Below are 16,410 nucleotides of genomic sequence, written 5' to 3' on the forward strand. Positions count from 1 at the left end.
AGATCATCTAGTTCCAACCCCCCTGCCATCAGGAGAGACATTTCAGAGAGGTTAGGATTAGGAAGAAAATTGTGACAGTTATGAAAAAGTGGCTGGAACAGTGAAAATACTAATTCACATTCAAAAGAATTATAGCAAGAGAGGACAGAACTGCCCAGAGACTGAAAGTAAGAGAAGGGGAAAATGCTAAGTTGTCTAGTAGTCCTAATACTTCAAAGAGACATGACGAACCATGAGGTGGATAGGGAGAGGGAACCCCAGAGCAAGAGGCCTTCCTTTTACCCCTTGCTCCGAGGGGGAGCGGTGCTCCCTCCCCCTCCTCCCCTCACCCCGCAGCACCTCATGGCCCCCCAGAGGGTCCACCGGCGCCATCAGCTAGGCAGGAGAGATGCAGGCAGAGAGGATTTTATTGTTCTGGTAACAGCTTAAATAGCTCTTGGAGGAATCACAACGTGACCAGTGGGAGTTCAGGAGGTCTTACAAACCAACCAGTTACAAGAAAGGATTAACAGCCAATAGGTGAGTTTCCAGGTATCTCTTAGACATTCCAAGGTACAGTGAGGGATCTTGGGAACAAGAAGGGTTACACAAAGGGTTACAATCACCATTTTAGAAGCATGCTCACTTTAAACAATCATTAAAACTTCAGAATATTTTATATCCTAAAAGCATACTGCAACAGAGACATAAAGAGGTATAGCATGAAGCAATACCACCCCAAAGTAGTTTTTCAACATTCCAAAAGAGTTTGTGTATTATGGAGGCATTAGAAAAGAAATACTGACTAAATGCAGGTGTAATGCAAATCCAGTGAATACAATGCCACAGACGAGCTCCTGGAGGCAAGCTGTCAGAAACTCTCAACATCAGTTTGATAAAAACAAACACTAATTTGAAGAAGCCTTGGAAGGCAATGTAACACCAATTGAAGCTGCACGTGGAAAAAAAAGCTGAAGTTTTCTCATCTAGTGAAGGAACCCAAAGGGCTTAATTATGAACATAAAGCATTAAACTATATTACATTACATTGATACTATGTGAAACCTAGCAAAATAATAACTCAAAATAATAACTGTGCGCATTTCTTTGCACATAGTCAGATGGTATCAACAAAAAAGAGTTTATAGACATAAAAAACCCTGGTATTGAGCATTCAGGAAGAAAAATTAACCCTGATTTTAGGAATTAAATCTAGAAGTGGCAACATATAAACTGAATAATAATAATAATATCCTTGACATAAGCAGTTTCCATTTTTAAGCACAGACACTGACCTAAATGACTCTATACAGAAACATTCAATGTTTTCTATGTACAATCTATGACATGACATAATCAGACAAAAGTCTATGGCAATGACACTTTTTTAATATATGTTCCTGAACAAGAATGTTTTAACAAAAACTGTAATAATCTGAATAAACAGTATAGTACTAAATAAAACTTATATTCAGAATTCCAAAACAGCATATAGCAAATAGAGAAATTTATATTATGCCTATACATACAAGGGTTGTAAATTAAATAGAGGGCTGCATGCTATTAACCAACATGAGTTAATATATCTTTGGCTTTACTGATCACTATTTTTCCCTTGTACATGTTCATCAAATGTGTACATTATATTAGATCACTCACTGCAAAACCAGTAGGAAAGAGGAACTCTAGAACAAGGAAAATCTTTACCCACTAGCAAGAGCTACAAAATACTACCCTTAAACACTCATATTCAAGACAACTGATAGAATATCCATTCACCCCCCTACATTAAACGCAGCAAGATATTTCTGAAGCAACGTTAAAAATATCAGCAAATTCTAGGCTACTGAATATTGTTGTTTGCATTACATTCAAGTAGACAATGTTCTATTAAAAAAAAATTTCTTACCACAGCTTTGGCTGAACTTTCCTGCAAATCCCACATTAATATGTTGTTATCAGCCAGTGAAATAATCTTTTTACCATCTCCCATTGGTTCCCACATAACACTGTAAAACAGAAAGAGATAAACAAAAAAACAATCCAACATTAAAACCAATCAGAAATTGAACTAGAAAGTAATTTTAATTCTGTGGATGTAATCTATTTCTTAACCATATTTCTTCTGGTTTCCTTGAGCTGAAATCCAATATTTAAAGTGCAAAATCTGTCATTAACTAGCAATTTGTAGCAGTGATTCTGCATACACACACAGAAAAACAACCAGAGACCTTGACACTCACTAACTTTTGAATGCTTCAGCCTGAAGTCTCAAAGTTCTTGATATGTAATGTTGTGTATCCTTTCTGAAGGTGCAACAAAAATCATAAGCCTCAGAGTTTTGATGCAAATATCTTCCAGTTTAGCACCCGTCATGGTGACTTAATCAACAGATACTTCTAACCTGTACTTCGCTTCATGGTATACATGAAAGAATGCAAGGAATCAATCCTCCTCTCTTGTTCTGCCTGTGAGAAGCAACATATTTAAGCCAGTTGGTATGGACAGCACAGCTAAATATATGCACTACAACCCTAATAAATCTGCTGGAGATAACAGATTAAGAGAGATGCTTCCATACCCAACACTTCTGTAACAAAGTTGTGCAACCTCCCAGTTGTTTTACAGTAACAATATAGCTGAAGGTGGAGATCAAAACTTTAGTATCAATATTTTAATATCAATATTTTAATGTAGAAACTTTGTCCCATCTCTAGATTAAAACTTGAGCTATTTAAAGGCATTTGAAATGCTTTTCTCATCTTCAGTGCATATTTAAAGTACCGTCTCTCAAAATTTGTCAGAAGTCCATGACTAGTCTGTTCTGCTTTTCACATGAATCAGTTCAGTACCTGGATGGAACATATGAAGGAAGGTTGTACAAGTAGATGCAGCCTTGGACAAGAGGGCCACTACCTTCCCAACTCTGTGCTGCACACTATGCATGCTTCTATTTTATCCCAGATTTTGCATTACTCCTTTCCTCCTAAGATGGTGGATATAATCTGGCTGGCCACAGACCTAAAGTGATGGAACTCCATCTAATCTTATGGTACAAAACACAAGGAAAAGAAAATAGAAAGTGGCAGGTAGCAGAAAGAAGGGACACAGTGTCATTTTTTTTCACCCCATAAGTAAACTACATTTATTCTCAACTAATATGTTCTTCTCAAATTCCTCTTGCTCCTTCTGTGAACATTTCACTGCTTTTTACTCTGTACTTTTAGTAAAACATTAGATACACAGGCAGATGACTGCACCTGTTTGCTGTTAGAGAGAAGCCAGACTATGTAGAGAAAATAGAACTATGCCAAAAAGAAAATTAACACCAAATAAATGAAAAACATGGAACTAAAAGGGTGCATTGGCTGACTCCTCATCCACTGAACTTTTCCCTAAGGCAACACAGCAAATTAAAGAAAGGACTAGCTTCTGTATCTATGTTCTGCTGGAACCATGACCTGCATCCTTTTTATGTTGTCAATCTATGGAAATTACCTACTTATAAAAGTCCATTTGTAGTGAGCTGTCTTGAATTAGGACAAAACCACTCCATTTTGCACATTAAGCTACTGTCATGTTTTTAAATGTGTTTTAACAAGAACATGAAACTAGAATGATTCTACGATTTGCTTTAAATTGGGCTGTTTTGTCTGTAGTATTGGTAATCTTATTTAACAATAAACACTTTTGAAAAGTTGCAGGGTACAGCTTGGAAAGAACCTACAAGCAACTGAAAATAACTGTTGATAATAAAAATCATGAAATGCAGTTTCAATTACATGTTCAAGCACATTTTGCCCATGATAATGAGAAGTAACCAACTGGTACTGCCATGTGTACTTAAGAATTTCATGTAGTTGTGCTGCACAGATTTATCAAATATCTCTGATCCTTCAAATAGATGAAAATATTTTATGAACACATATAACAGGATAAAAAAATTAATGCACTATAACCTGCATGTGATCACAGCTAACCTGCCACAATCCAGTTTTTCAATGTGAAATCCAAAGACATCAGGATCATCACATAGTTTAACAGGTAACTAAGAAATCTTTAAGTTGATTCTGATCACATTTACTTAAGTCCATCATTTTACTTACATATGGTGGAAAATATAACTGGCATTTGGCGTTGATATATGCAGACATATTTTTAATTATAGACAATGAAATCTAGTTTGACCAATCGACTCTTTACTAGCTCTTCCAGACAGAGACCAGTATTTTTCATTGCTTGTTGATGTATCTGCACCTTTCCTTCACCAATCACTGAACTTTTGATTGTAAAAGCTAGACTGGAAACAATTTCTTTGATGTTTTCAAAGGTAGGAAGAAACTTCACACCTTTGAGTGCCACGGAGCTTCAAGGTGAAAGAATTTTTATAGATGAATACAATATGCTAACTAGAGCCAGTTATAACCCAGCTGATATGCCTTGGAATAAAAAGGTTTCCCCATTCACTCCATCCTTGTGAGATGCCAATTTTATTTATGTTTATTTTTTATTTTATGAAAGTTCATTGTTTTATGGGTGTGGTTGTAGTGATCAGAGTTTACAATCTTAAGCAAAATACCCTTCGTAACACGTTCAGCTGTATTCTGTACTCGACTGAATGTTAAACATGAAACACCATGGAGAAGAAGGGGGGTAGGAAATACTGAGGAGTGAAAAGAAAAAATTACTTTTTAAGCAAGATACAAATTTTAGACAAACTTAAGTTTTCATTTAGAACAGTTTTCAACACAGCAGAAGTGGTGATAATGGCTAAAATGGAAAACAGATAAACCAGGCAATACCATTTTCCTGAGTGGGCCAACAGTTGCTGATGCTTACAGTTTTCAGCAATGGACAAGATAATCGTCAAATTCACAGCTGCCACTCAGAAACTCAGTGTCAACTTCAGGGCTGCTCTTTAGATAATCTATAAAGAGCAGACAAGCAATTATATTTGTTGCATTTTACCCTATTTTGTTATCATCTGACTCACGATGCTTCAATTAAGCTCATAGCTAATAGTTTTTCATATTAAAAAATTAAATCCTACAGAGAACACTTCCCTAGCAAAGAAATAAGAGAATTTAAAATATTCACTCAAATGCACACATTAAAGGACTCTATTATCTGTGTTTTAGGCTGAAAAGATAGTTAACACCTTCATTAATAAAAGCATTGAGCTTTTATAAATGAGCAGTTCAAAGTCCTTCATTATGGACTAAAGAAGAAAAAAGCAACACGCAAAAAACTTTCATAGATGTGAACTGTAGTCAGCCACAAGTGTTGGATAAAGTAAGCATTAACTGCTACTTAACTGTAATTACAGAAGTGACAACCATTTATTTCTATAAATTGAAGAATTTTGCTAGACTGAAAACTCTCATGCAATGCAAACCAGAAAATACAACTAACACAACTGACAACTCAGAGGACCATCCTCCAGCCTCAGTGTAGCCCATCAGAAAAATTCATGCATTATAAACCCAAATATCCTGCCTCCTTTGCATTACAATGATTCCATTTTAAAGGTGACTTGCTTCTCAGGTGATCAGGACATTATGCTAAGAGGAAGGAGATCAGACCAAGGACAACCTGGAACCTCATTCCCTATCCGAGTGCTCTACAAAGTGGCCACATTTCTGAATGGAATCAGTTCTGCCTATTTCAGAGTTATTGAAGTCCATGCTGCAGGAATGCTTTGTCTCAAAATTCTCAGCCATTGAGATCTAATTTGGAGTCCAACTTCTCAAGACACAATAAATAAAGAACACAGCTTCCTAAAAACCTGTAAGTAAGGTGAACTTTTTAGCTAAAAGGCTGATGAGAAATGAGAATTAAGAATGAAGTTAAGGATCATTTTGGACAAGACCCCTAAAGACAGATGGGCTTTATTCTGTCTCTGAAATTATTTTTACATTCAGAAAGATAAAATTGCTTTACAAATAAATATAAGAGTACACCAACAAGGAGGTGACACAGAAAAATTACTTACCTCTATAATATTTTTTTTCCTTAAGTTATCATACCAGGGTATTGACAACATATTGACAACATTCTCTTTCTGAGAAATCATAAAGCAGAATGATAAATAAAAAAGGGTAACCCTTGACATATGTGTTTAGTTTGCTGCATCTCCTTGCCTACCACACCTGCAATTAAACATGGTTGCTAATGAGAAAAAAAAAAATGATTCTTTCTTTATGGGCCCAAATAATTTCAGCACTGAAAAGGTATTAATGTTCATGTAAACATAATAATCCTAGGAGCTCACAATCTAACAGAAATCATGATAGTGAATTTATTACAAGAAAGCAAGACACAAGACTCACTGATTTTAAACAGGTACTCCTAAATATCTGTTTTGTACAAAAAACTATTACATTCTTTTTGAGCTGTTTAATGATACAGGTCCCATCAGCTCATGGGTGAGGCTGATTCTGTGCTCAGAGAGAGAATCCATATGAGTTCCTTATGTTCATTTGGTATCACAGATAGGTCCTTCCAGTAGATTAACAATATTAGGAGGCTTATTTTGCCTGTTTGTTGTCATATGTATTTATTCAAGACAGATTAGGAATATTAGTTCATCTTTTCCTTCACCTAAGATCAAAAATGTTCTGTCACAGGGTATTTTTATAACTGCTCTACTATATAAACAATAGCTTAACAGTAGATCTCACCATTTTTTGTGGTTTTTTTTTGTTTCTGGGTTTTGTTGTTTCATCTTTTTTTTTTTTTTTTTTTTTTTTTAAATGAAACCTGGGGGCCTCTTCTACTCTCCCTTATTGTCTTTTCAAGGGAGGGAAAAGGGAGGAGTGTGTATGTGTGTATAATTAAAGAAGTTATACACTGTTTCTGACATTTTATGAAACATCAAATACAGTCTAAAGAATACAATAGATTAATATAGTTAGTATTTCCTCAAAGTAACAAATATTGGATTGCTTACAACAAAAATACATAAATATTATGACAGAAACATCCACAAATAATCCTCTAAAGCAAATATACACACCCCTTTGTTATGTTTCATCTACTCCTTTCAGTATTATTTAAGTGCTAAATACACATTTACATATAGGATAGCTCTTGCAGAAGTTTTGTTAAGTTTCTATCATATTTCCATAATGAATATTTTACAGTAGTATTTTAATTATTCTACTGTAACTGATGCCTGAAATACCTTAGGACTCAATGGCTATTCTAAAGCATTTTGAAAGTTCTTTTTTCTATATGCAAGTGTTTCAGAACAGCTCCATGGGAGATCTGTGTACTGAGACAGCAGAATGCATTATAGCTGTAGGGGTTTTTGGTGACACCTTCAGTAAAAAAAGGCCTAGAGTACATGTAGGAATGTAGTGTTTTGATAGCATAGTTGAGCCATACCATGGTACTGGTTGAACTCTATATACCATGCCAGAAAAAGCACTTTATTAAGCATAAAGCTATGTATCTGATTGGAGAATTTGCAGATGCTACTACACAGACTTGCAGTTTTTCAGGAAAAACTCACTAATGAGTTGAAATCTATTTATTAATATGAAAAAGACTCAATGACAACATTCTCTGGAAGAGAAATGTAGCCAAAGGGTGAAGAAAGGACTGTTTCAAAATGTATGTACAGTTTAAAGGTCTGACTATTAGAAGTTGTTCTTACCTTGTCTCTTAATACTAACAGGAAAATACCTTTAAAGCAAGGAGTAACACATTTCACATCAGCAGACAGTAATTGATTAGTGTTACCCAGAGTTAACCATGATATACAATGAAGAGCATGGGCAGAAGCAAAGAACAAACAGCACATATATGATTTTCTTCAAAGAAATTGGAGGAGTGTGAGAAAACTGTGTACAGTTAGGATTCGTTTTCAAAGCAGGTGGACATAACCTCTACCATTCTACAACATACTGCTCACACAGCAGCTGCTGCCACAAGACACCATTTCCATTCTGTTGCTTGAACAGGGCTTAAAAAAACCCAAAGAGACTATTATGGACATGTGACATGTCAGGAAAGAAACATATAACTGGCTTGTCTGTCAAAGGTCAGTCAGGTGGTCAACCTAGGAAAAACAGTAGGATGAATGTCTGGCAGGAAAGCACACAGACCTGCCAGGTAAAAGTCCTGCCCAGCCTCTGAAGGCCACAGGATGTCAATAGTTTTTTCCATGTACTTATAAACAAACTTATTTATGAAACAGTTGGAGTGGGCAAAAGCAATCTCTCTAGACTCATTTTTGAGGAAACATGTGTCTACTTTTAAGAGAGACAATTTGAGTATTTTCATATGGGATTTTTCAAAGGATGGCAATATGGATATAGCATATCCTTACTAATTTATTGCTGTTTGTAACAAACTCCATGGTTGGTCAGGGTAGTAATAAAACCTAACAAAAGAGAATATTCCTCTGAATATGTTTCTCCAGGGATTTGAAACGTTTGCCTAAGAAGAAAACTACAAATGCCTAGGATCTGCATTGATAATTGAGCAAAGTCACCACTCCTTCCCTTCAGAAGAGCAGCAAACCCAAGAATGATAAAGGTGTACACAGACCTGGCACAGATGTACCCTCTAATCCAGCAGCTGTGGGTTCTGGGGGAATTTGAGGTAAAGAGACTGCAAGAAGTGGCTGGGACTGTCACTACTGTGGTCTCACTGACCTACCTCTCCATCACCACAGCCCAACTGAGCACTGGGATGGATGGGCTGTGTGACGCCACAGGGCTCCCCTTCAGGGCTCACATACATTTTACCATATAGAGGCACTTAATCACAAATGTACAAGGATTACTCTTTTTTTCATCCAATAGACATCCAAAAGAATTTCAAAGCCAAGAATTTTCACCTACCATGTAAGTAAGTGTCAGCAATATTACTACATCTATAGTAATTCCAGAATATTGTGCTAGGAAAGAATTCCACTCAGAGGAATAAATATTCTAAATAAGAAATGCTTAATGAGGTTTTGGAGACCAAATTAGAGTCTGACACCAAGAAAACAGGGGCATCTGTTCAAAGCAAGTTCCTCATGAAAATATAAAATTCTCCTGCATAACTGATTTCTTCCACCATTTTTTAACATTCCTCACTAACATTTTAAGTAATTCAATTAGAACTGAAAATAAAAACCATCCAGTATCTGTCTAACCTGCAAAATCAGTTGATCCAGACTTCAACCCTCACATTTTAGTGCTAAGAATAGCTGAAGTGACATTATAAAAAGGAAAAAAAAATAAAAATAGATCAATTTTCTGAAAACTGGGGGAAAATCTCAACTAATTTGTCAGTAAAAGTAGGCAATACAACAGCATGGTGAGAATAGAAGTGAAAAACTACATTCAAGTTGGGAAAGAGAGGTAAAATAGTGCTCTACAAGCCCATTATTTTTTACTTGTAGAGTAACACAATTTCTTTACTATTTTCTGTACTGTGATTTATGAATCCAAACTAAATACAAACAACTGCAAAGACTTCATCAAAACTAATTTTCATTTTAAGCATATGAAATCTGTTGAAATTATCAGAAGCGAAAAGTTCAGAAAGTTCACAGAATCACAGAATCATCTGAGTTGGAAGGGACCCACAAGGATCATCGAGTCCAACTCTTAGGTGAATGGTCCATACAGGGATCAAATGCACAACCTTGTCATTATTAGCACCATACTCCAATCAACCAAACTAATCTCCTAAAGTTAAACTAATACATTACGTAAGTTCATATAAATAAATGAATAAACAGTTTTTCCTTTAGTATTTGCTTCAATGTCAGATTTTACTTTCTTTAAGTTTTCCTCAGTTTTAAAAGACTAGAGTCAAATAAATTCTAATAAAAAATTAACATAATAAACTGGGCACATAACACGAATTTTTATTATTTTGGTATCCAATTAATGTATTGCATTTATTCCCTAGTAAATGTGATTACATTGAACAGCTTAAAGTTTTAAACTTGCACAATACTAACCACTCAAATTATCAAAAACATTCAAAGGAATGAAAAAGAGAGAATGAGTGTTATAAATTACTGTGCTGGTTCCAGACATATTTGAGAGGATATAAAAGGGGGGGGAAAGGAGAGAAAATGTGAGAAAGACAATTAATGATTGAACACTGAACATTTGGATTTATACATAATACACGGATTTATTTACAATAAAGAATAATCAAAGATTCAGGAGAGCAAAATCCTGTGAATAATTCAGGATCACCCAGAATTAAGAAGAGAGCAGGGAGAGAAGTGGAACATATGATACAGTTTAAATTTTTATCATTTTAGAAAGGATCAAAATATAAGGGGTATTACCAGTACTGATAAGCAGCTGTTAAAATACACTCCCAGTGAAAACACTTGTCATATAGTAAGTTGTTTTTTTTTTTAAAGTTTCTCCATACTTCATTGTTGTAATATCAGAAGTGGCTGATGGAGAATATAAACGTATGGAATGAGCCAAGTGTGGAAGAATTATTCTTAAATGCTGACAATTTCAGATAGCTCTGAAATTTTGTGTATTGTGTGAAGATACAATTAGTATCTTCTGGGTAGCTGTTACAAAAAACACTAAAAAACCCCAGAGTTCAGTTTATACACAAGCATATGAAATCGACAGTCCTGACACTCTCAAAGAAACCTCCATACAAATATCAGAGGGATCTTCGTCCTCATAATTATTTTTCTGATACTGGGATATGCAAAGTGTTAAAATAAGATTAAAAAAGTTATGATTGCAATAATTACACATCTTTGCTATAAAACATATGTAACAATTACTATGCCATATATTCAAGATAATATATATATATATTGTTACCGGAATATCATGTGAAAGCTATTAAAAATCATGTGAGCTATTAAACCCAACATTTTCACTTTTCTTTAGGGCTTCAGATTCTCTTACTTCTCGACCTTTTTACTTGAAAATGTTTTGGGGTGGTTTGTTGGGTTTTTTTGGGGTTTGTTTTTTTAATACTATTTAAAGGCCGAAAAAAGTAAGTAAAACACTTCTGGATTGCACTCACCTGTCCTCAGGGTATCAATTGCAAATGTTCTGAACTTTGATCAGGTGACTGGGTGCATTAACAGAATGAACATGAGGAAACTGAAGCAATAAAAATGTTATGTATAGGACCTTATTTATCTTAAATTAAGTAAATCTCTACTCAAGTTGAAAGGACTATTACAGCAAATTTGTACTTCTGTAGAAAGCCAGCCTTAATGAGGTTGCTTTGTACTATGCAATCACACAGCCAAGAAAGAGATGGTACTTCACAGTACTCCACTTGGAGACCTTCAATGAAATACCAAATAAAATCATAGTACTTAAAAGTCTGTAGGAATAGCTCATTTATAGTAACTTTCTCCTTTGGGAATTAAAAGTTCTAGTTTAATATTTTCGTGATAAACATCCCAGAGTTCTTGAAATATCTGCGACTTTAAAAAATTTATAATATGCCTTCGTCTCCAAGTTCTCTTAGACATGGCAATATTTGCACATCCGTGTTTAGGACTGATTCAGTGGAATACACAAAAGAAAAAAAAAAGAACTTCAGCTAGTAGAAAAGCTTAATGAAGTAATCTATCATTATTCCTAACATATTCACCCCTTTCAAAATTATTAGCAGCTGATTATTGTTTTCTATACAAAACATGAATTCTTCATTCCTCATCTTTTAGGCTTCCACTCTTCCACTTTTATTGTCTCTGTAATCTCCATTCATTTTCCTTTTACAGCTCTATTTCATTGTCCATATAACACTTCCCCCTTATTTATTTCCCTTTTATTTTATTCAATTTACTCCACTGACCACCATCCAACTTACTTCACTTGCTCCCCTCTCTTTTGAAGTACAGTTTGCTACCAGGCAGAATCTGCCCTTTTTTATACCTGCTACATTTGGAAAGCAAAAGATAGGATGTTAAGGAGATACAGCCAAGCCTGCTTCCAGCAGATACAAGAGGAGAAACTCCCTGCTGTGTTCTGAATTCAAGATCTCACATACTACACTTTCTCTCATGGCCTGCAGTATCCTCCATCTCCAAGGACTATCCTGTCAAGTCTACTACCAAAAAAGTCTCCTTCAAAACCAAGGAAGAAGTAGAACAGTAGATCACTGCTAAAATGTAAGTCTTCAGTGCTTCAATAGACACAATTCTCGGGAAATGTCATTAACTGCTGTCCTGTCCTGCTTCCTTGGCCTCTCCTGTGTAGACTGTGCCTTGGACTGCTCCTTGCCAGACACCGAGTGGCAAATTCCTTTAACTGAATCTTAAAACATTGCATAGAACAACATACTTATGGTTATGTGTGTTTAGCACTGTGTGAATACACATATTTATCTACAGGTTGGTGTGGTTTTTTTTTAAACACACAAATTTCCATGTGTATCTGGGGTTTTTCACTTGAAGTAATTCACTGGAAAATTTTACACTGGAAGTCTTTGCACTTTGGTTTATACAAGGAACAGCAGGTAAAGGCTGAAAAAAAAGCCTCTTAGGCTTGAACCAAACAGAGAAATTAACAGGCCTATTTGTTTGCCTAATTTAAGCATCTGCTTGATTTTCTGAACTCTCTTTATGCCATACAAGAGTTTGAGTAAAAATCCTGATGAGTCCCAAATTCAAAGCTTAGAGGCAAGTAAACAACCTCAGTAACTGAAAATGAATCATTACACTTACTTTTTAAACACAGTAACTCATGCAATCCAGAGAAAATGGAACTGTAGAAAAGCAAATTTCTTTTTTCACTTGCCTGTAATGTCTTGGAGATCATATTTTTGCCAAAAGTTCTGTCAAGACTAGAAAATTATTTCAATAGGTCTTGAGCAGGAAGAACAGAGTATTCAGTCACACGTGAGCAAAGTTTAGGATTTTAGTCACAATTGATTGAAAATGCTCTTTTGGTCTTGGTTCACAAAAGAGAACTGGTATTAAATATATCCCTGCTGGGTTTTAATAAGAAATTTCAGAGACATTTGAGCACAGCATTCTATAAAGAAGATGAGATAAAGGTAAAGAAACACAGTATCAGTCCTTAACATCAGTGAAAAGTTGAACAAAACCAATACCTGACACACTAAACCTGGAAAAAAACCCTCTTATGTTTCCTAGTGTATGATACTTGAAAAGAAAAATCTGTTTGGTAATTTTCATCTATAAGGCTTTTTAATAGAAGAGAAAAACAATGCAAAAAGACAAGGCTTAAAGAAAATACGTTAAGAAATAAAGAAAAGGGGACGCAATATGAAAAAAACTACAAGCAAATAAAGCCCTGAAGCAGGTGGTAGCTGCTAGAGCACGTAACCAGTTCCATTTTCAACATAGTTTTGTTTTTTTTTTCCTCTTAATTACAGTCAAATCTCAATCACTCATGATCTGCAGCCAGATCTACGTATATCATGAAGTATCTGTGCTGTGGAATCAGAGTGTCACAAAGGCTGAGATCAACATTACACTCTACACCTTAAAACTGCATGTGATGCAAGACCACCACTGATCTCATACTGATTGTGGAACCAGAATGCTGGTCTTACATTGAGGTTTGAAAAGTATTTATACTTTGCATTGAGGAAAATTGCTTTTCTGAGTTATGTTTGGTTCTAACAAAACAATAGTACCAAGTTTAAAGTAGTTTCAAGTTTTTCTAAACATCCAAAAAGTGTAATAGAAATGAATATCTAAGTTGCTATCCGTAGCCAACACATCACTCAGTGAGACATGGCCTGTTAAGTGTGACACACTTAGCACAAAAGGCCTAATTTACTCATTTAGGTGAGCTGTTTCCAATATAATTGTGACAGGAATAGAAAAGCCTGCTCTAGAACAAGATCCTCTAACTTAGCTGTGCTTGCATGAGATGATGTGAGGGGTGCTAATGCCACGTATTCTGTTTACACCTTTTACCTCTCTAACACTGGACATTTTCAAATCTTTATGCATATATATATATACACACATGTACATAGATAAGGGGCATTAAATGGTAGCAAAGCATTAAGTGAGCACTAAGTACTAAACAAAATCAGACAGCACATGACAGAAAATGGCACGTGACGTTGTAATTAGAGGAAAAAAATTATGTTGCGTATTCACATAAATTCACAGTACAATACATGTTTGAAAGCACTGATATGTCCTATCTTGTCTGAGAATCACCTATATAAAAATTACCTTCTATTTTCCTTTTGTTTTTTTTTCAGTTGAAATTTAAGATACGTGGGTCAAACTAGAAATCTTTGGCGAGAAATAGATACTTAAAATTAAAATTAAAAATTAAAAAAAAATCAAAAAGGCTTTTTGAATGCTAAATTTCTTCACTGTAGTATGTTTTAATTCTTTGCTACATGTTTTCATATGAATACTCTTCTTTATAACTCATTATTTTAATTCACTTTTTATTGTTGAAACCTTTTGATAATTAATATTCCCAACTATATTGTAAAGTGGGCTTTGTTTGTTTTAATCTTTACCTTTTACCCCTTAAGATTTGTCCTTTTTGTCTTTTAATTTTCTACAATCTGTTTCTGTCCAATGCTGGAATACCAGAACCGTATATGGTAGCCTAATCACTAAAAGAGGAATAGGGAACATACAAATTTAACTTTCTTTTAAATATCAGGAAGGAAAGGGAAGGGAAACAAACCCCTGTTAATAAGCTCTGCAGTACGGCAGCTCTCCTTGTCCTGTCTTAGGCAACAGATAAAGAGTAGTTACACAGGCTCCATGTAAGATAATGAATTCTTATCCTTAACAAAGAATAAATTACTCAGACTTATGCCAAATCAGTTGAGTGAAGACTAGAAAAGAAAGACTGGATTGTAACACCAAATTTATATTCCATAAAAAAGACTGAAATGCTAAGTATTTTACCTTTGTGCAACGAAGGTTTTAGATGGGGGCAGGTAGGGAAAAGCACATTAAAACAATACACAGGCTGCTACTCCATGTGTTTTTGCAGTACTATAATAAATGTTTTTAATCTATGAAACATCTGGGACTAAAAATCCAATTTGTACCTTTTTTATAAAGATGGGATAGTTTTAAAGTGCACAGCATAGCTTCTACAAAAATCTGCACAAAACTAACAGCATGGGTCTATCCTTTAGGCTTTTTCTAGGAGTATAAAATATGCAGAATCCTACCAGGCCATATTGCCATGGGCTGTGTTGTCAAGGTGACAGAGTAGCTCCAGGGTTTGAGTGTTGCTTGATGAATCATCAGGGGATTCATGACTGCCTGATTCCAATTCCTTCGGCATCCTCCAAACAGCAGCACATGTCATGACTTTAGTGTCTGAAGCTAAGCAACAGAGAATAATGTCAACAGATCACTGAATGGGAGACGTATTTTGTATACACTGCATCAACATTTACACAAATCTATAAGCAATGCACATCTGCTGTTTGAAATATTTAAAAATATTATACCAAGATGAATTCAATGAACGCAGAACGTGGCTACAGACACAGACCTCAAGTTAGCAGTCAAGTTGCTGCAAAACTCATAATTAACACACATTTAATGTGCTTCTCCCTGAATAAAGGCAGAATTAAATGCTCATGAAAACTCTCTGGGAGGCATTTTTTCTATGCTTAGATTCCCCATACCAATGTTAATGGAAAAGACCCACAAGTTACACTGCACGATTCCTTAACAGTAAGAACGTAGACACCATTTACACATTTTTCCTTTAAGGGCTAATGTCAGTTCAGTTCAGAGCCTTATCTTGTATCCTTTACTACCAATAACTGTTTACTACAAATTAGGTTTCCCATGTAAGTGTATGCCTCTAATCCTAGCAAAGAAAAACAGCTTCCAAAAGACAAACTGAACTTATATGCATATAGCAAAATATTACAATGTATAAAGAACAGGTAACTGTAGATTGAGGACAAAATACCATATGCTCTATGCCCATATGGCATTGCCCATCACCCAATACAGCACTCTGTAGCAGTGCAGAATGGGAGACACCAGAGCATCACTGCACATGTTCCTGCTGTTCCAGCCACTGGTCTGGGGCTCACCAAAGACTAACAGGTCAGGATTATCCTCTACAACAGAAACAAAGAAACCAGACACAGCTACCTTAAGCAAAAGCAGGGGGAGTGACTGCCTGCTAAAGGATGTGTTAAATGATAGATCCAGAGGGGAAGTAGCAACGAACAATGTTTTCTGTTTTGAGGTCACTTCACCTGCCTCCTCCTCAAAGTTCTACCTCCAGGAACATTTTAGATGATTTAGTCAAGAGTGTCTCATTACAGAGCCATGAGCAAATGTGACCAACTTCCATCAGTGGAAAGGAAAACAGGAACAACTGCAATGAGAGTGTTTTCAAGAGAAAGGAAGGAGACTGAAAAGGTCTTCCTAGCCTAAACCAGCACTAACAGGGAGAAAAAAGGCATCTATTATTAAAAGTCATCAATCAGGATATTCTA

At 35.4% G+C, this 16,410-nt stretch overlaps 1 protein-coding gene across 2 annotated transcripts in view; it reads right to left on the bottom strand.

The window, feature by feature from the left end:
* Positions 1-16,410, bottom strand: part of EIPR1 (EARP complex and GARP complex interacting protein 1) — a 234,743-nt gene that overhangs the window by 186,039 nt on the left and 32,294 nt on the right. For both annotated transcript variants that reach the window (XR_007628946.1, XM_050315658.1), the window contains exons 4-5: positions 15,115-15,271; positions 1,889-1,988 (exon numbers count right to left, since the gene is read on the bottom strand). Coding sequence is in view for 1 of the 2 variants with exons in the window: in XM_050315658.1 (XP_050171615.1) it covers positions 1,889-1,988; positions 15,115-15,271 (257 nt within the window). In the remaining variant the exon portion in view is untranslated. The remainder of the gene's footprint in view (positions 1-1,888; positions 1,989-15,114; positions 15,272-16,410) is intronic.

The sequence above is a fragment of the Myiozetetes cayanensis genome, unplaced genomic scaffold (assembly GCF_022539395.1).
Source record: "Myiozetetes cayanensis isolate MyiCay16 unplaced genomic scaffold, myiCay2020 scf2-11, whole genome shotgun sequence".
Lineage (NCBI taxonomy): Eukaryota > Metazoa > Chordata > Aves > Passeriformes > Tyrannidae > Myiozetetes > Myiozetetes cayanensis.